The sequence below is a fragment of the Neovison vison genome, chromosome 4 (genome assembly GCF_020171115.1).
Source record: "Neovison vison isolate M4711 chromosome 4, ASM_NN_V1, whole genome shotgun sequence".
Taxonomy (NCBI): Eukaryota; Metazoa; Chordata; class Mammalia; order Carnivora; family Mustelidae; genus Neogale; species Neogale vison.
The window spans coordinates 137,598,374-137,617,227 of record NC_058094.1 but is presented as its reverse complement, the minus strand read 5'-3'; the positions used below and the strand labels follow the sequence as shown (position 1 = coordinate 137,617,227).

General features: G+C 63.8%; 2 protein-coding genes across 4 annotated transcripts in view; one reads left to right on the top strand and one right to left on the bottom strand.

The window, feature by feature from the left end:
* The first annotated feature begins 743 nt into the window (after positions 1 to 743).
* YKT6 (YKT6 v-SNARE homolog) lies at positions 744 to 10,502 on the top strand. Its single transcript, XM_044245753.1, has 7 exons — positions 744 to 988; positions 3,154 to 3,236; positions 4,776 to 4,876; positions 5,711 to 5,815; positions 6,077 to 6,142; positions 8,299 to 8,400; positions 8,905 to 10,502. The coding sequence occupies exons 1-7, from the start codon at positions 885 to 887 to the stop codon at positions 8,938 to 8,940; spliced, it is 597 nt and encodes a 198-aa protein (XP_044101688.1). The 5' UTR covers positions 744 to 884; the 3' UTR covers positions 8,941 to 10,502.
* A 1,651-nt stretch (positions 10,503 to 12,153) lies between these two features.
* Positions 12,154 to 18,854, bottom strand: part of CAMK2B (calcium/calmodulin dependent protein kinase II beta) — a 78,948-nt gene continuing 72,247 nt past the window's right edge. For all 3 annotated transcript variants that reach the window (XM_044245750.1, XM_044245751.1, XM_044245752.1), the window contains 4 exons: positions 14,745 to 14,820; positions 14,530 to 14,624; positions 14,158 to 14,392; positions 12,154 to 13,889 (listed from right to left, as the gene is read on the bottom strand). In XM_044245750.1, the coding sequence (XP_044101685.1) occupies positions 14,160 to 14,392; positions 14,530 to 14,624; positions 14,745 to 14,820 (404 nt within the window). In that variant the 3' untranslated portion in view covers positions 12,154 to 13,889; positions 14,158 to 14,159. The remainder of the gene's footprint in view (positions 13,890 to 14,157; positions 14,393 to 14,529; positions 14,625 to 14,744; positions 14,821 to 18,854) is intronic.

Genomic DNA, 18,854 nt, shown 5'->3' with positions numbered 1-18,854 from the left:
CGTTCGTCCCCGGCCATCGGCAACGGGTTATTTCAACGTCTCCGGACGAACGAGGCCTCTTCAAGTCCCCGCACACCAGGCGGCTCCTGGAGCGCGGCGCGGACCCTCCGCCGTCGGTGCTGCCGCGCTCATGTCGCAGCCGCCTACGTTCGTAGCCGCACGGGCAGTGGCCGGCCCGGGAAGCCCCCGCAGGCCGGGCCCAGGGGTCCTGGGTGCACAGGGACGGCCCCCCACCAGGGCAGGGGGGAGAGCCAGCGAGCGGCCTTCACGTCCCTGCAAGAGCCTGCAGAGGGGCGTCCCTGCGCTTCGCTGTGGGGAGCTCACGAAGGACAGCCCGGCCCCGTAACTTAGCCCTCCGAGGGCTCCCCGAGCGCCAGCCTGAGGTGCGGCTCTTCGTGTTCCCGGGAGCTGCCCGCCCGGGACGGCTCCGCGCAGTCCCGGAGGGAGGGGGGGGAGGGTGAGGATGGGAGGACTCGGGACCCTCCAACAGGGAGGGGGCGGCCTGGGTAGGGACCCCAGAGGGGAAGGAGGAGGTCCCGGTGGGGACGACTGCGGGCCGCAAGAGGGAGGGGCGGCCCCAGCCAGGGTAGGGGGGCGGGGCCGGGCATACGCACACGCACCGGCGCCGCGTCGTCTTTTCCCCGCCCCTCCCAGCCCACCGCCTTCGTGTTTCCGGCCGCTCCTTTCTGCATCCGGGGCACGAGAAAACCCTCCGTTGGCTCTTGGGCGGTGCCTCGACCAGAACCGGAAGTCGGCCTCGGGCCAGGCGGGGGAAGCCGGCGTCCGACCCGTCAGCAACCTGCGGTGGTCCCCAGGGGCGGTGGCTACGCTGCTCCCTGCGAGGCGGTCCCGCGGGCGGGCGGGCTGCCCGAAGGCTCGGCACCATGAAGCTGTACAGCCTCAGCGTCCTGTACAAAGGCGAGCACAAGGTGGTGCTGCTCAAAGCCGCGTACGACGTGTCCTCCTTCAGCTTCTTCCAGAGGTCCAGGTGGGTGGGCCCGGGCGGCGAGGCCCGCGGGGTGGGGGCGGGCCCCGGGGGGCGGGGGTGGCCCCGGGGGGCGGGGGAGCGTCGGGGTGGTCTGGGGAGGCCCGGCGTCGGACTGCGGGGGGCGGGCGAGGGGTTCGCCCTCCCGCCCTGGAGCGCTGCGCTGGCTCCTTGCTCAGTGTGCGGAGCGGACCTGCGGGGAACCCTCGTCCTTTGGCCCGAGGAAGGCTGACGCTGCTCTGGACGGCGTTTTCGTGCTCGGTGTCTCCCACGTTCTCCTCGTACCACCCCGGGGGCTTGGAGGGAAGCGCGGACCGCCCAGGTCCGCCCGCGGCCGTGGTGAGCTGGCAGGTGGCGGCCCGGGAGCGTGTGTTGTCAATCTGCGCCTCCTTCCCCGAGATTCTGACCCCGGCGTCCGCTGGCCAGTATGTGTCCTCCGATGGGGTTTTCCCCGTAGCTGGGTCGGAGGCGCTAGCGCGCCCCGTTTTATGGGGTAAGTCGTGCGGCCGCGAGAAACTGTACCACAGCCGGCCCGGATGCAGACCCTGACTCCCGTGCTTTTCCCGGTTGAGTTTGGCGGTGCGAGGGCCGCGTGCTGAGGGTTTGCAGGCGCGGGACCTGCGGACTTGAGGGAAGCTGTGTGTGAGGAAGGCCGCGGGCGCTGGGCCTGCTGCTGGGAGGGGCGGGGCGCCTGGGCGCCGCCCCGGGGGGACCCCGCAGGTCTGAGTCCGGGACGCTGCCCTCCGGCTCCGTCCTCACTGTTTCTGGGCAGCAGTTCTTTTGCTCTTTTTGTCAGAGAGGGGGATGCGGGGGGCCCGACGGGCGGCTCCATCCCAGGCTCCCGGGATCATGACCTGCGGCGAAGACAAGCGTGTCCCCCACGGGGCCCCCAGGCGCCCCTGGGCAGCAGTTCTTGATCAGTGTGGTGCTGGCGGGATGGAAAACCGTTTCTGTTGTTGTTCCGTGGAAGCGGTTGGTTCTTTGGGAGCTTCAGGAGGTCTTCTGCGGATTCCCCGCTTTCTCTCTCACGCCCTCTGCTCCGTTCTGGCCGCTCTTCCTTTGGGCTGTCCGTGTGTCCCAAAGGTGCTGGGCAGTTGCAGCATGAGACCTTCGCCTCACTGCTCCGGGATACCCCTGCCAGCTCCAGACCACGGGCGCTGGGCACACTCAGAACCCGGCCGTGCCCCCACTGGCGCTTCTTACCGCTGCAGCAGCCCAGGGTTCTCGCCTCCATTCTTCTGCTTCGCGGCGGCCGGACCCTGAGCTCCAAACCAGCAGATGGGTCCCCAGCTTTTCTCGCCGCTTGTTTGCGAGCTCCTGCCAGGGATGTAAGCCCCCTGTCTGGGCGCTGCTGTGCTGGGACTCCGCCTTCGCTCCGTTTTACTGCGGGGCCTGCCTCACCCGGAGGTTCGTGGGGTGAGTTTGAGCACATCACGCTCTCAGGGTGACGCTGGGCCCCAGCTGTTGTGCTAAGTGCTGTGTGCCCCTCGCTGCGAACTTGGGTTTTGTGAGTGGGGCATGAGGCAGGGTGTGCGGGTCCCACAGCTCCCGGCCGGGCAGACACTGCGCGGCTGGAGGTCTCCTCTCTTCAGCGAGGGGGGCTGCCGCAGAGTCTTGAGAGCCCCCGTTTCTCCGGTCGAGCTGTGGCGCTTCCATTCTGCCATCTCTCTGCTGGGTCACGAGTGTTCTCTTCTCTCTCAGCCTTTGCACAAGTCACTTCCTTTTCCTTCTTGGCCAAGCGGTGGCCTCTCAGCGTCCCGGGGACGGGGTGCCAGGATGAGCCAGTGTGGCCACGACTGTGCCCCGCTGTGGCCCGCTCTCACGGTGGACGCTTGTCCCAGCACAGTGTCGCGTGCGCGGGGCCGGCCCTGGATGTGCGCGCTGGCTTCTGCTTCTCCGTGCTCTGGCCACAGCGCTACCTCAAGTAAAGCCTGTAGGAATCCCCAGGAGGCTCAAAGCGGGTTGTCCTGGTCAGCGAGGTAGCAGACAGGCGTGGCTTGAAGAGCTGCGAGGGTTTGTGGCTAAACCGTGTCTCGTTAATCCCTGAGGTCGGGAGGAAAAGCAATGAAACCCAGAAGCAGCGGCCCCTTGGTGTCTGTGCTCAGAGGTCACCTTCCATGCTGCTGGGGATGGGGATGGGGAGAGGTAACGTGTGTTCTGTTCCTTAGCGTTCAGGAATTCATGACCTTCACGAGTCAGCTGATCGTGGAGCGCTCGGCGAAAGGCAGCAGAGCTTCTGTCAAAGAACAAGGTAGGAGGACCTGCTGCCTGGTGCCTGCGCTGCGCCTGTCCCTTTCCGCCTTGGGCAGCCCGGGGCCCCCTCACAGGTGTGCCTCACGCGGGGGCTGCCAGGACCGCGCTCCTCTCAAGCCTCCTGCTTCGGCTCATGCTTGCGCCTCAGAGCCATCAGTGGCCTCCCGGTGTGCTTCTCCTTCCGCCTGTGGCGGGCGCTTTGCAAACCAGGCTTCCCCGCCGTTGCGCTGGGATTGCGTCCTGTGCTCCCCAAGTTTCGGACCAGGAGTCCAGAAACTCATTGTTTTTCTCTTGGCTGTTGTTCAGGTCTTCATAATTCAGGTTTTCTGTAAGCATCGTGAGGCTTTTCTTGGAGAAGCTTTTGTGACACAGACGACTCAAGAAGGGCAGCTGTGTCACATAGATCGTGGGAAGCTCACTCTTCAGAGACCGGGGCCACGGTCCTAGAGGCCACGTGTCAGTGATGAGATGTGTGTTACACCCGGGGGGAGTGGGGGTCCCCTGTGCATGCTCTGTGCGGCCTCCCTGTCCTGCCCAGGAGATGGGACCGTGAACATGGACGTGTAGTGGGTCACTCCGGGCGGGTCTGCCTCCCCAGCGGCTGGCTGAGAGCCGTGTCCTCCAGCATGGGCCCGGCCGCTCCGGTCTGGGGCGTGCGCTCCCACAGCACGCTGGCCCCTTGCTTACTGGAGATGTAGGCAGAGCCCAGACAGCGGCGGCGCCAGTCTTGTCCTCCTCAGCCTTGCCCTCACGTACTGCTGCCCTCCTCCAACTCCAGAGCTCACAGCCTCTCTCTCTCCTCTCTGTTCTCCATGGTTGGCAGCAGCTGTTCTGTGCGAGCGTCGTCAGGACAAGGAGGTTCTCCTTTGTCAGCTGTGACCCTTCCGTTTCTTTTCCCCTGGGGGTGTAGTCAGTTGTGTCCTGTCTGAAGAGTTTTGAAAGTGAGAAAAATTCATACCAGGGATGGGACCTGTTTCCCAAAGTGCTTGTACAGACGGAACCTTCGGATAATTTGATGATGATCTCAGGCTGGCAGGGCCAGGTTTTTTGTAGATGGACCTTTTGTCCCCTCCTCTTGCATCTCCTCTCCCCCCCTTCCCCCTCTACCCCATCACAGGAGCAGACCTGATGCCCCGAGAGCTGATTTCCTGACATGGGGCTACTCTCGGGACTTTTAAGCAGCTGGAGGCTGCTGGTCTTACCCAGGGTCTCCAGCTCGGGGCCAGGCCAGAATATCTGTGAGTGGGCCAGCGCTGGGGCTCCGGAATGTAGCAGAAAGGCACCTGGGACTGCCTCCCCTCGGTTGCTTTCTGTGCCCGCGGTGGCTCCTTTAGAGCCTGCTTAGCCCACCAGGCCTCTGGACACCTACTTGTACTCAGGTGGTGTTGGGCCATGCCGGTGCCCGTGCTCCCTCCTGTGCTGTTCTGCTTGAGTCTGACTGAGCCACCAGGCAGGGGCTCAGCATTGTGACACTTTCATGATTGCTAAGATGTCCCAAGTCCTCACATCATCCTGCGCACGTCTAACTTCTCCTTAGAGTACCTGTGCCACGTCTATGTACGAAACGACAATCTCGCAGGAGTGGTCATCGCTGACAGCGAGTATCCATCCCGGGTGGCCTTTACCTTGCTGGAGAAGGTGAGTTTGCGGTGTGGCTGGGCTGGCCTGGGACGGGCAACGGTGGACGGTGCCCGAGGTAGAAGGGACAGAGTTATGTGTCCAGAATCAACCCATTTTCAGCATTTCTTCTTGCTCTAAACCGAGAGATGGCCAGGCATCCCTTCCCAGTTTCCTTTTCTGGCACTGGTTTCTGCCAGTGTCTGGGCTTGTGGCCCTGGTGGCACTGCGACCTGGCCATTCTATAGCAGCATTGCAGTCTCCTTCTGGGCTGGGGCCTGAGGTCAGCTGTGGCTGCACCTTCAGCCCTGGCCACTGCTCTGGCCGCTCTAAGGGCCGCTGCCTTCCCCACTGGCGACTGTTTCCTCCCAGCCACGGCCGACTCTGCACTCTGTCCTGTGACCACCCCAGGCTGCTCCTTTCCCCCATGTGGGTATCGCACCACCATGGGGCCCAGTGCTGTGGTGCTCGTCAGAAATGTCTTGAGGACGCTGGCCGCCGGCCTCCGGCCTCTCTGAGCACCAATACATTCACCAGCACATGAGATGTGCTGATTGCTTAAGTCTGAAGGATCTAGCTCCCTTTTCAAAGAGCTGATCTGGAAGATGAGTGCAGGGAGTTTTCATCTTAGAACTGCGGAACCTGGTAGAAGGTAAAGTCTGTAGGTTAATATTCCGTTGCTCTTGTTTTCTTCCAGAGGAGATCGGGGTGAGGTTGGGTACACTTTGTTTCTAATTGCCAGAAATCTTCAAACCTTGAGCCTATATTTGCCCTTGACCCTGAGCTGTTCTTCTCCTCTCTCGGGCTCTCTGTTCAGGTCCATGTGGCTATGGGATGGGCTCCTTTGTCGTGCAGGTACTGGACGAATTCTCCAAGCACGTGGACAGGATAGAGTGGCCAGTCGGATCCCCTACTAGCATCCACTACACGGCTCTGGATGACTACCTGAGTCGGTACCAGGTAGGTGGGCAGAAGTCCCCAGGAGTGGGCCTGCAGGTTGTGGCTCTGGGCGATCTCCCAGCAGCCCTGGTGTCGGCGTCCGCATGAAACACACAGGGACCCACTCTGAGACCCGGACCCCAAGCTCACGCGGGCTTTCCCTTCTCTGGGGTGTGCGTGTGCAGCCTGCGGTTTGTGACCTTGGCAAACTGTCTGGCTCCCTGGTTTGAGCTTTGTTTCCGGGTGGTCATTCTACTCCTGATGTTTTTGGCTCTTCCCTAGAACCCGCGAGAAGCCGACCCCATGACTAAAGTGCAGGCGGAGCTGGATGAGACCAAGATCATTCTGGTAAGTGGGGGCGGGGGCGAGCACCCCCTGGAGCCGAGTGTGGGAGCCGCCTGGCGCGCAGTCCAGGCTTGGGTTTGGGGATTTGGGGGCGTCCTCATGCAGATGCTTTGCTGGAAGGGGTGGTTGCCCGCCTCTCCCCGAGTGTCTCAGGCCACCCTGAGTCTGTGCTGCCTGCACCCATCTGGGTTCAACACCACTGTTGTATGAGGACCCCAGCCGAGACCTGTTGTGGTCCTGATGCCTTGCCGCCGCCCCCCGCCCCCCCCGTTTGTCTCTGAGCTCAGCACCTCCTTGCAGGGTGGGGGCTGTGGGGTCAGGAAAAGCTGCCTATGTTCACTAAACACAGACCTGGGGTACTCAGTCCCAGTCAGAAGGGCAGGAAGCCCGCGTCTTGCCTGTGCTATGCTCGGCTACAACTGCTGCTTCAGTTTCTCTCCTCTCTCTCTCTGTCTCCTCTCCCTCCTCCCCCTCTCTCTCTGTCTACCCCGCCTCTGGCTCCCCCCCATCTCCCCTCCCTCCATCTCCCCTCCTCCTCACCCTCTCTCTCTGTCTCCCCTCTCTCTGCATCTACCCCCTCTCCGGCTCCACTCCCCCCCACCCCGTCTTCCCCCTTCTCCCCCCTCCTCCTCCCTCCATTTCCTCCCTTCTTCCCCCCTTCATTTCTCCCTCTCTCTGTCTTCCCCTCTCCAACTCCCCTTTTCCTCCCCCCCTCTGTCTACTCCTCTCTTCCCTTCTCCCCCGCTCCTCTTCTCCCCGCCCCCGTCTCCCCCTCTGTCTCTCCTTCTCCGTCTCCCCCTCTCTCCATCTCCACCCCATCTCCCCCTCTCTCTGTCTCTCCTTCTCTCTTCTTTCCGTGTCTGTCCTCCTCCCCATCTCTCTCCGTCTCCTCCTCTCTCTCTCCTCTCCTTGTCTGTCCTCCTCTTCTCTCTCTCCGTCTCTCTCTCCATTTCCTTCTCCTTTTCTGTTTCTTCCTCCCCTCCCCTGCCCCTGTAACCTTGAGCTCTCTTTGGCACTCACTGTGTCTGTTCTTGCCTTGAGTTTGGTCCTGTGGCTTCTGCCTCATCACTGGTCCCTGGCTTCCCACCTGGCACCAGTGTGTCCGTACAGTAGCCACTGATCTGTGGCTCTTCCACTTACCGTCCCCCAGTAGCCCTCAGGAAAGCTCTGGAGTCAGATGCACACTCCCTGGCACAGTCCCACGGCCCAGGGGCCTCTCTCTTTCCTGCATGGCGCCCATGCCAGGGCCCCACACGCAGCCCTCCCGGATGCCACTACGTGGTCATGACCGGCACACACATCTCCCAGCGGGTGTGTGAGCCCTCAGGACTGGGCGCTTGTCCTTACCCACCCCGCTCCCAGCATGTGGGACACCTGTGCCCAGGCCCCAGCAAGCCTCGAGTGAGTAGAACTGAAGCCCAGCAGAGGCGCCCAGGAACCGCTGCCGGCTCCGGCCCCGCGACGTGCTTACTACTGCTTCCTGGGGGCAGATGCTGGCCTGGGCGGGACCCAGGAAGCTGTGTGCTGCGGATACCGTGCACTGAATGACACGGTTTGGGGACTTCGGATCGGGAGTGAGGTGTGAGCGTGTTGAGGTGTCTCCATGTCTCTTCACGGGCTTCTCTGCCTCCTTGCTGAGCCTCAGCCCTGGGCGCCCCTCGGCTGCTCCTGCACTCCAAGCGGGGACGGCAGGTGTGGTGTGGCGGCCCCGTGTGTCTGCAGAAATGGGCTTGCTGGTGCTGCCCTGTCCTTGCGCATTTCCATCTGGTTCGCTTCTTGTGCCGGCATCCGGCGTCCTGGAACTCTGGCCTTTCTCCTGGGCCCGTTCCTCTCCGCGTGCCTCAGTTTGCGCTCCTTGCTCCGAGGAAGCCCAGTGGCCTCGCGGTGCTGCACGACGTGCGTCTGCGCACGGGCCCTCCGGGGAGCGGGGCGGTGGGCAGCGGGTTCAGCGGGAGTCCGTGTGTGGAAGCGCGGCCATGAGCACGGTGCTCTGAGCCTGTGCTGGGTCCCCGGGCCGGGCTCTGGGTCCTGCTGGTCAGGACTCTTGATGCTCACGTGGCGGGAGGAGCCCATAGGAGAAGCACTTCCCGTGGCCGAGCCTGGGGGGCTCGCATCCGCCTGCTGCGCCAACGGTGGGGCGCCCGCTTGTCTGTGTCCAGCACAACACCATGGAGTCTCTTCTGGAGCGAGGGGAGCGGCTGGACGACTTGGTGTCCAAGTCCGAGGTGCTGGGAACGCAGTCCAAAGCCTTCTACAAGACAGTGAGTGCTGGCCGTGCGTGTGCTTGCTACCGTGCGCGTGCCCCGGGACGCTCCATGGCACAGGGTTGGGGGGGCGGGCCCGGCAGTAGCATGCGCTCCCTCAGGCGCTGGCAGGGACAGAGGCCAGTCCCAGCTGCTCCTGTTGCCTGCTGAGTGGTGGGGCCTCCGGGCCTCCCGCAGCGGCCCCTGTACCTGTTTCCCTGGGACAGAAGTGGTTCGCTGGTGCGGACCACAGTAGGGCTGTGTGTGCACTGGTGCTTTCCTGGGAGCCTGGGAGGAAGGCGGCCACTGGGGCTCGGGGATCCACCGACCTGCTCTCTCAAAGCATTCTCGCGACGTGCGTGGGGGCAGGTGGCGCTGCAGGACCCGGGGTGACACAGAGTCAGATGCTCCATCTGCCGGGGGTTCTCCCAGTCCCCCCAGCCCGCTCCGCGGCCCCTGCCTCCTGGAGTACCCCCCCGTGGGTCACGTCCACCTCTCCAGCCCCAGTGTGTTTCTGTCCAGGCTCGGAAACAGAACTCGTGCTGTGCGATCATGTGACGGCAGCCCGCGGAGGCCCCCGTGCCCAGCCGGCCTGGCCGTTAGCATCAGAACCGCAGTCCCTGGAGAAGCAGAGCTACCATGGAGAGACCCGCGTGGGGACACATTTTCACTTGGGAGCTCCTGGCAGGAACTGAGGGGTCGTGGAAGGGCCTGGGGCTTGGGAACATTCAAATTTACATGTCCGGTGATTTTTGAAAAGCTCGTTTAAGGTCCCCAATGGCGTGTTCTTGGGCCAGATGAAACCATAAATTCGAATGACTCACATAGACGCTGCAGGGCTTGTCTCTAACCTGGGAAAGCGACCAAGGCGAGACCCTGGGGGAGGTTGGAGCCAGCCTTGTGGGTCCTCAGCCCGCGTGGGGGCTGTGTTTGTGCGCTATGTTCACACTGCAGTAAAGCCGGGGTCACCCCGGCTGCAGGGCTGAAGGGGCAGAGCGGCCCCGAGGGCTGGGGCTGAGCAGGCCAAGATCCGTATTGGGAGGAGCCTGGCTGCACCGACTTCGAGGCTCCTTTGCACCGGGCCTGGGTGGACTGCTCGCTGAGGGCGCTGCCCACCCCCGACGTCACACGGAGATGCCTGTGGGTGGTGGGGCAGCGGTGTCTGCCCCAACTCGCAGCTTAGCCTCGCCTGCCCAGGTCACAGGCACCAGTACGGCCTCTCTCCACCCTTGTTCACCCACCTCTCTAGCAGCGAGACCCTCATCGTGACCACCTGGGGCCCACGTGCCTTAGCAAGTGGCCTTTGCTGTGGCCACTGTTCCTAGCCACCAAGGCCAGGTACCAGCCATTCCGAGGATTCCCAGTGCCCCACATGTGGCCTGACCCCCAGCCTGGCCCCAACAGGAGCACTGCTAAGAGCCCTCCCCGCCCCACCCAGTGGCACAAGCCCCAGCCCTGAGCCCGTGTCCTCGGGCCCCACTGCCATGTTACAGATCGCCTCCCCATGTCCTGCAGTACATCCTGAGGAGTGAGCTCGTGGTTTGCCCTGGGACCTGGTCCCCGCAGGGTCCCGTCCTCTGGAGTCCTTCCCTGATCATGCTGATTCTTGGCCTACCCAAGAGGTCCCACTGCCTCTGCACGAAGTGCCAGGCCCAGAATTGCCTTGGACTGTAAGGTGACATCTACATGCTTCTGAGGACCCCGAACCTCCACCCCAGCAGGTTCATGCACTGGTTATCATCCCGCTCTGGGCCCTGTGCTGGTCATAGGAGTTGGCCAGCCCTGAAGGTAACCTACCCGAGGTACTCCCTGGAGTGCACAGACCCAGCCTGCTCACTGGTGCCCAGGGGGCTGTGACCTCCCCTTAGGAAGGATGCGGTATCTGACTCCTCCAACTTGGGAGGCTGCTGGGGAGAAGCTGGTGTGGAGGCGCGGGTCTGTAGGGAGGACCGTGGCGAGGGTGACGCAGGCTCACACCTGAGCTGGCATTTCCCCAGCCCCTGTCGTGGTCTCATGTGGAAGCATTTGGCAAAGGGTGTGTTTTGGTAACTGTTGCCTGACTTCTCTGTTCTATTTGAAAGGTTCTTATCTGGATAAAGTTGTCTTTTGAAATTCCGTAATAGTTTTCTGCTTTGTTCGAGTCTCAGGGACCCCTCCCTGTGTGCAGCTGCGGGGTGCAGGGCATCCTGGGGCAGCGCCTGGGTTCCACCTCCAGACCTTTCTAGCAGGAGCCAAGGGAGGGAGCGCTGGAGCAGGGGAACCAGCAGGGGAGCTACGCCGCAGCAGCCTGGGCCACACAGATGGAAACTCCTTGGGAGCTAGGGGGGCGGCCCTGCGGGCATGGGGGCATCACGTGCCTCCTGGGTCTGCGTGCAGCGGAGGAGTCTCCAGTCCCATCCCAGTTTAGGGAGCGAGCGTGCCGGCTGATCCTAAGAAGGTCTGAAGGCTTCACCTGTTTCACTGCTGGCCCCGAGCCTCACTTTCAGACTTATTGGTGCCCTTGGAAGTGAGAAGCAGGCTTGGGGTTTCTGGCTGGACCAAGGGCACCAGTTTTTCCTGCCTGGAAGACCTACTGGAGTATGGGGTTTTCAGAGCTTCGCTCAAAGCTGGTGCCATTTAACAATAACAAGCCGCAGTCTGTCTTGCTGCCCGGCTCGGGCACGGTGACTGCTCCCCCAGCCAAGCGTGTGGGTCCCACCCCACCCCGGCCGGGCTCAGGATCCTTGGGGGTGGGGGGTGGCCAGGGCTGTGTTGCGCGCCCGCGGGGAGGCCTGGCCTGGATAGCCGCCTCGGATTACAGCTGATCTGCAAGCAGAGCCCTAGATATTGCGCAGGGCCCACACCGCTGGCCGCGCGAGCGCCCTGCTCCAGATTCTCTGTGCCTGCTCCGGGCTCCTCTGTGCCTCCTGGCACAGCCCGCCCTCCCGATCGCACCAGTGGGGCGCCAAGAAGCCGTAGCCAAGGGCTCCTGTCCTGGTGACCCCTGGGGCACTCCTCGCACCAGAAGCCACCTACACACACGAGCTGGAAGCGTTCAGTATCAAGGCGTATGGTGCTGTAGGAAAGCACAAAGCCGGAGGCACAGATAAGCACCTGCAAGGCCTGGGGAGCCAGTGCAGAGGGGAGGCCACCCGTCTTCGAGCAAGGGCTGCGGGCGGCTGTGCGGTCAGGGGTCCTTCGGCCAAGACAGCCCTGTGGTCACGAGGAGGTGCGTTTAGGTAGTCCTGGGGTGATGCGGTCCTGCAACTGTGAGCTCAGTGCTACATCAGCGGTGGCCCCAGGTGGCCTAGTGTCCCCATGTTGCAGGGGTGTGGTGGGCAGCTGCTGAGGGACAGGCCAGGGGGCTGGATGACAGGAAGAGCAGGGACTTGATCCTGGGGAAGGGGAAGGAAGGCTCTTGCTCTCCTCCGTCCCCCGGGTTTCTGCTGTGGGCATCCCAGCAGCCACCACCCTCCCATGCTGCACAGCACCATGACGTCCGTGCAGGCCTGTGCGCCGAGTCTGCACAGCCCGGCCACACGCACGGGGAATGGACGCACAGACACGGTGGAGGCTGGGTCCCGGCTCTTCCCACACAGAACCGCCGTCTGGCCTCCCCGAGAGGCCACCGAAGAGGCAGGGGCTTCGGGGCGTCCAGGGCCCAAAGAGGGGGCGTGCGGCAGTGGGGGCAGCGGCGGCCTGCAGTGGCAGAGAGGCAGTGCGGTGGGGGAGCGGGCTGGGCTGGGGCTTGGAGGGACCCCGGCGTAGAGCCCCCAGCTGCACGTGAAGCTGTTTGTCCTGTTTTTTCTTTTATTTGCAGTTTCCCGAGACAGAACAAAATAATGATTTTTTACACTTACAAGGCTCAGAAAGAAAAGACAATGGAACTCAGCAAAAAGAGAGAAGGGGGGGGCCGGCCAGCACTGCGGGCAGCTGGCCCTCCGCAGAGCGGCCACACCTCTGACATCTAGCTAGAAGAGCAGGTGTGGCCTGCCCGAGAGGGGTCATGCAAAAGAACTACCCCCGGAAAAATCCCCAATTATCCCAGACAGGCAGCTCCGTGGAGATAACAGGTGAGGGGAGGAGGGGAGGAGGCCCCCGGAGGTGAGGGTGGCCAGGCTACACGCTGTGCACGGTGAGTCTTGCCGCTGCCCGCGGCCCAGGGAGCCTGGCAGATGTTTACCCTGTGTCCATGGGTGGGGACAGCTGTCCTGAGCACAGCCGTGGACGGGCAGGTGAGTGTCCATTCGGAGTGTCTGCTGAGGGACAGTCCCCTTGGAGACCAGCGTCCTGTGTCCTGTTCCCCACTCTGTGCCCCTCCCGTGGCTTGATTTGTGGGGGAAGATAAAGAAAATCCTTGTTGAAAATGTGAATTAAGGGGCAGGTGTTGGAGTGGCAGGGTCCGCAGCTTGGCGATCACAGCCCCTGACCAGCCCACCTGGCTGGCTGCCCTGGGCGCACTCTGCTGCCGTCGGACCCCAGTGCCCACCAGCTCGCAGGTGCACACTGCGATGGGCCCAGCCTGTCTTCTCATCCCAGGGTCCCTGTCACCCCCGCCCCCCCCCACAGCAGCCTGGAGAGGCCTACTGGGGGGTCCACCACACCTTGCCCCTCAAGCCCAGGGTAGCCCTCCCTCCCTCGGCTCTGAGCCTAGACTCCGAAAGTGCACTGTTCACAAACCCCTGCTGCGCCCGCCCTGGCCTGGGAGTATAGGGTGCCATGCACCGCCTTTTGACCCCTCTCCTCCTCCTGCCTCTGGACCAAGCCTAGGGCCCCTCTGTGGCCGCACCGGCTGGTGAGGGAGGTGGGTGGAGGGGAGCCACCCCAAACAGGAGGGAGGTGCTGTGGGAACCCAAGGGTTCCCCTCCCAACCGGGCTGCCGCCAACAGCATCCTCTCGGCCAGACTCTGCCAGTTGGGAAGTGTGTACTTCCCTGGCCCTGGAGGGGCCAGAGCGGGAGCCCTGGGCCCACGGGGGCTTCTCAGATGGCTCATCGGGCCCCCGGGGGCCGGCCCGGCCTCTGCACTGCTCATCCATGCTGGGGGCATGAGAGGAAGGGAGGGGAACATCCGTGCTCGGGTCCCCTTGGCCCCAGGTGGCCGACACTCCTGATGGCGGCCATGCACGGCGGGTTGTGGGGGGGGTATGCAGACCTAACAAACACCGTTCCTCGGCCCGGCCCCTGTGGACAAGGTCACTGCCCCACTGCTCCCCAAGGGGCCAGGAGTGACAGACACATGGAGCGTGGGTGGGGGGTGCCCGGCGGTTCAAGGCCCCGCAGGTGCCAGTGGTTTGTACAGCTTTTGCCTTTTTTTCTCCTGTTTCATCCAACATCAAAATTTTTTTTTTTTTTTTTGGTGGTGGTGGTTGTCCTCTTGTTGTTAAAAAGAAATCACATCCAGTCTTGGTTTTCTGCAGACACAGGCACCAGGGGAGGAACGAGGCAGACACAAACATGCGACAGGCAGGCCGCAGGAGGGCGGCCGGGCTCCAAACACTGAGTCTGTCCCACGAAGCCGGCCACAGCTCTGAAAGGTGGGGAGGGTGCGGGTCAAGGGGGAGGGCGGGGGGGGGGCGTCAGCTCTCTTCTGTCCCCACCCAGGGAGAAGGGGTGGGCGGGGTGTCAGCGCTCAACTGCTCCCCACCAGGGAGGTAAAGGTGGGGGGTCAGCTCTCGTCCGCTCCCCCCAGGGAGAAGGGTGAGAGCAGGGATGGGGTGCTGCCTGCCTACAGTGCGGGGGCGGCTCTGCCCAGCTTCCCCGGCGCACCCCAGGAAAGGGCCTGTGCCGGCACCCACCTTCACTGCAGCGGCGCCACGGGCGCGCCCGAGCAGTGGAAGTGCACGTTCTGCCACTTGCCGTCACGGCGGTGCCACACGCGCGTCTCCTCAGACTGGCTGGTGCGGGGCCGGCCCTGCCCGTCAATGTACTGCGTCAGGCGGATGTAGGCGATGCACGCGGCGTCCTCCCCGATGACGTGTACGTGTGGGTTCAGGATGGTCGTGTGGATGGGCTTGCTGTTCTTGGCGAGCACTGTGAGCAGAGGCGGGGGCTTGCTGGGCGCCCTGGGGAACCTCTGCCCAGGGAAGGGGGGCAGGGAGGCTACCTGGAGGCCCGGGGGCCCCGCGCTGCTGTCGGGGGCGGCCCCCATGCCCAGCCCCGGCACTCACGGTTCTCGAAGTAGAATCTGTGGAAATCCATCCCTTCGACCAAGTTGCCCAGCGCTTCAGGCTCGAACGAGGTCAGGCCTGGGTCGCAGATTTTCCTGGGGGGCAGACCCAGGTGAGGAGAAGCCCCTGCTGCCGCCTGCCCTCCCTTCACTGCAGGGAAGCCCCCACAGCCCGCCCCAGGCCCCCCCGGGACCCAGCCCAGATGCCCCGCTCACGCGTAGGCCTCGAAGTCCCCGTTGTTGACCGCCTCGATGAGCTGCTCGGTGATCTTGATGACCTCCTGCTTCCGTGCTGTGGGGACACAGCCGCCCAGTGACCGAGGACCACCCTGGGTGGCCCTGCAGAGGGCCTAGGGCAGAGTGTCCCCAGCCCCCACCCACTCAACTCCCCAGGAGGGACCCGATTGTCTGGCTCACACGGCTCCCTCCAAGGTCACCCACAGCCCCCACATTCCCAAGTCCATGGAGCCCTGTCTGTCTTACATAGAAGGTCTCCATGTGATAGAAATACCATGTCTGGAGAACGCAGAAAGGGGAAGCAAAGCCTGCCATGACTGTGGTCCCCAGTCCCTCCGGCCGTGTCCCCTGGGACCGGCCCCCCTGGCCTCTGCCCACCTAGACTCGGCTCCCAAGCCCCTGCCACATCCAGCCCCTCTCCAGGAACATCTGGTAAGGGCTAGCTGTGAAGCGGGGAGAGCGGGGAGCAGGGTCTACGGGGCAAAGGCGGAGCAGAGGGCAGGGAACGGGGACGGGGGACTCGGAGTCTGTGGGTCTCTCCCTGGAAGCCCACAGCCAGCTGGCTGGCCTCCCGCCTGCTTGGGTCTCTACCCGTGTGCAGTCCAGGGCTCGGGCGCCAGCCCCCCTCCATACCCCCCACCCCCAGCATCACCAGCCCACCTAGCACCCTCCGTCCCGGGGCTCTGGGCTTCTGCCCACTTGGCCTCTGCACTGGGACAGGCCTGGCCCCAGGGTGCTGACCTGCGGTCCCCGTTCTCTCTTTAATCACAACTTGTTTCAGAGAATAACACAGCCGCAACCCACTGCGGATTCAAACCTGGATCACTTTCACGGCCACGGAGACACTCATAGAAATAAACCAGATAGAGCTGTGAGTGCCTGTGTTCCCCTAAATCTCGTGCTTCACTCCCCTCCCCAGAGGAGGACTGCCCTCCGGTGGGTGCTTAACCACCTCCATGAGGACATGTACACTCCCAAGTATGCACACACATCGCGTGTGCGCTCACACAGCTCCCAGGGACCTCGGAACTTACTGTGCTCCCCACAGTAAGCCTCAGACCCAGCCAGTGTGGGATCCCAGGAGCTCCTCCCCATGGGCTCCCTGCCAGGTCACTGCGCTTCCAGCAGCTTCCCTGGCTCCCCAGTGGCTCTCTGTCCCTGCCACTGGGCATCTGTCTGTACTCCAGCCACCAGCACCCCTGGGAACAGCACCCCCTTATGCTGATGTGTGGGCTCCAGTCCCAGAGCACACACAGCAGGGTCTCCAGAGGGGGACTCCGCATTTGGAAGCATGTACCACCCTGGCATGGGGCTGCACCGGCTCCTCCCCGCCGCCGGCACCCTTGGCTGCCTGCGTGCCCCCTCCCACCAATGCCCACCTGAACGGTGGGCGCCACACAGTGCATGTGGGCCCAGGCGGGCCTCGTGTGCTGCATGGGGTCTGGAGAGTACAGGCAGCAGAAGCTCTGTGACACCCGGGGGCTCGGGTGCACGTGTGTGCTGGTGTCACAGGGGAGGGCAGGTGCCTGTTTGCACGTGGAGATTCCCGTGGGCATGGACCTGAGAGCTTCTCCAGTCTCGGAAACCCCTCCCTCTGGACCCAGCTGTGTTTGTGCAAAGGCCCCCTTTCCATTTCTCACCCAACTCTATGTCTGGACCGTGCCAGGGTCTGGGCTCCGGGCTGTCTCACGCAAGCCCAGGCCCCACTGTCCGGTCGGCCCTGGAAGCTGGTCCCCAGCTCAGTGGGCTGCAGGCTTCGGGGACCCCACGTCTGCCCATATCCACCGGCAGAGCTCTGTCCCTGCACCCACCACACTCTACTCTCGGGCTTGGGACCCGAAGCAGGATGTCATTGGACATTTTGGGTCCCTCTGCATCCCCAGTGTGTGACCTCCCGGTAGCCTGCCCACCCCTCTACCCTCTGCCTGAGCATCTCTGCTTTGGGGATGCTCACCCACTCTCCCAGGTCCCTGTCCCCACTGCAGTCCAGCTTTTCCCAGGGGACCCCAAGCCAGGCCCCTCCTGCCCATGTAGGGGAGGGCAGTGCCTGTGTGTCCAACACCCAACACCGGTTGGGCCCCTTTTCCACATCAGCACCCCATGGGAGCCCTCAGCCAACACCCCTGTGACCAGAATGGAATGACATGTTCTCTGTCTCATGTCCCGTGCATCCCATACTGTGGTAAGTCACCCCAATCTTGCCCTTAGTGAAGTCGTGTGGCGTATTTCTAAGCCAATTGTAAAATGAGAGTAGAAAGTCAAAAGGAGGCATTGGGGTCACAGCACATATCGCCAAGTCCGGGGTTTGGGACCTGGTGTCGCCGATCTGCAGATAAGCAGGGGGAGATCGCAGCAGGGCTGCTGCCTGGACCCACCCCTGCCCTGCGGGGCAGCCCTTCCTCTTCCAGAGGGAGCAGGGGCTCCCTGGGAGGTGAAGCCGCCGGCTGTGACCTGCCATCAGCTCCCCCTGCACCCCAGGCCCGGGCAGCTCTGCAGACTGAGCAGAGGCGTGTGGGCAAGGGTCTGGCGTGGGAGGGGTCCCAGCGGTGGACCAGAGCCCCTACATTCCCTCTCTTGGGACAAGCTAACAGGCTGGGAAAGGGTCTGGCAGGACCCCAGCGGCCCCAGGCTGGCCCTAATCCGTGTCGCTTGGCAGCAGGGGCACCAGGAGCCCACAACCCCCGCAGGCAGGCAGCAGCAGATTGGGTGTAATCCCTGATTATGGGGAACACCGCCTGGGCCCGTGGGCACCGACCCCATTTACACATGACGACAGCTGGCAGGCATATAACCCTGGCCCCAGAGGTGGAGACGGGGGTTGCCCGGGCTCTGACACCCATGACTGCGGATCTAGAGAGCCAAGTCCCCTCTCCCATCCCTCCCGGCAGACCCCCTGCTCTCAAAGGGGCTGCAGTGCTGGGGACTTGGGCAGGGGCACATGCCGGACCAAGTACACCGTCCCCCGGGGGCCTCAGCTCCCTAGGGCTCCCCACTCCCCTGCCACTCCTTGCCCCCCAGCACCCCTCCCTTCAGTCCTGCTCAAGGCCCCTTCTTGTGGTCCTCACCTCTACAGCTTAGTTCAGGGCAGACCCCCAAGGTCAGCCCAGGATGCAGTGCTCACGGTATGCCCTGTCCTCAGAGCCCCCAACCCGGCCCGCGATGCAGACTGAGGGCAGCTCACAGTCCCAGGTGGGCAGCCCCCCAGGGGCACCTCTCCACATCCCAGCCTCCAGTTTCCTCATCTGTGAAACCAGGGCCAAGAGGGGCCAGGGAGACGGGCACACGGATGCTACCAACCCCTCCCCAGGCTCCATTTGCACCCTCTCCCTCACCACGAGACACCCCCCCCCCAGCCCTGTGACCAGCCTCCGTCCCTGAGCCAAGGCGGCCCAGACACCTGCACCTAGCCTCGCCCCTCTGGCAGAGTACAGAGCACTTCCGCGGGGGCCCACTGCTATCTGGAGGCCGCCCCGTGCCCTCCTGGCCATTGGGGTGGGCGCAGCTTCCCCGCAGCCCCTGTGCCACTGTTGGCGAGCTTCGCTCCCCCTGGTCCCTGCCCAGGCCCTCAGGCCCCGCACTCACCCAGCCACTCCCCAGCCATGCCCAGCCCCTGGCCCGCAGCCTCTCATCCAACCGCACAGGCCTCCCTGCCTGGTGTCTCCTGGCAGGTGGGGGGGCGCTGGGGGGGCGCTGCAGCCCTGGGGTGTCACCCATCCCTGTAAGCGATCCTGGCGGCAGTCGGCAGACCGGCTGGCGCGACCGGCTCCTCCCTCCCTGCCTGGGGAGGGGCCCCAGCCCAGCGCCGGCCCCTCCCCCCCCAACCCCTCGCCCTGGGCCCCTGCAGCCAATACTGCGTCACACGGGCCACAGATCACAGGCGCAAGGCCTTCGGCCGCCCAGACCGCTTCTGATTCCTCCCTACAGGCGTTCACGCAGCCCTCCTTAGCCACAAGCTCCTGTTCTGAAGCCAAATGACACCTTCGTGTCGAATTCCCTGTGCTCCCCTTTCCGCCCGCTGCCCCGCAAGCCGGCCCCTTCCCAGAGTGAGGGGGCAGCACACCACAGCCGAGGGTCTCCACACCTGTGAGC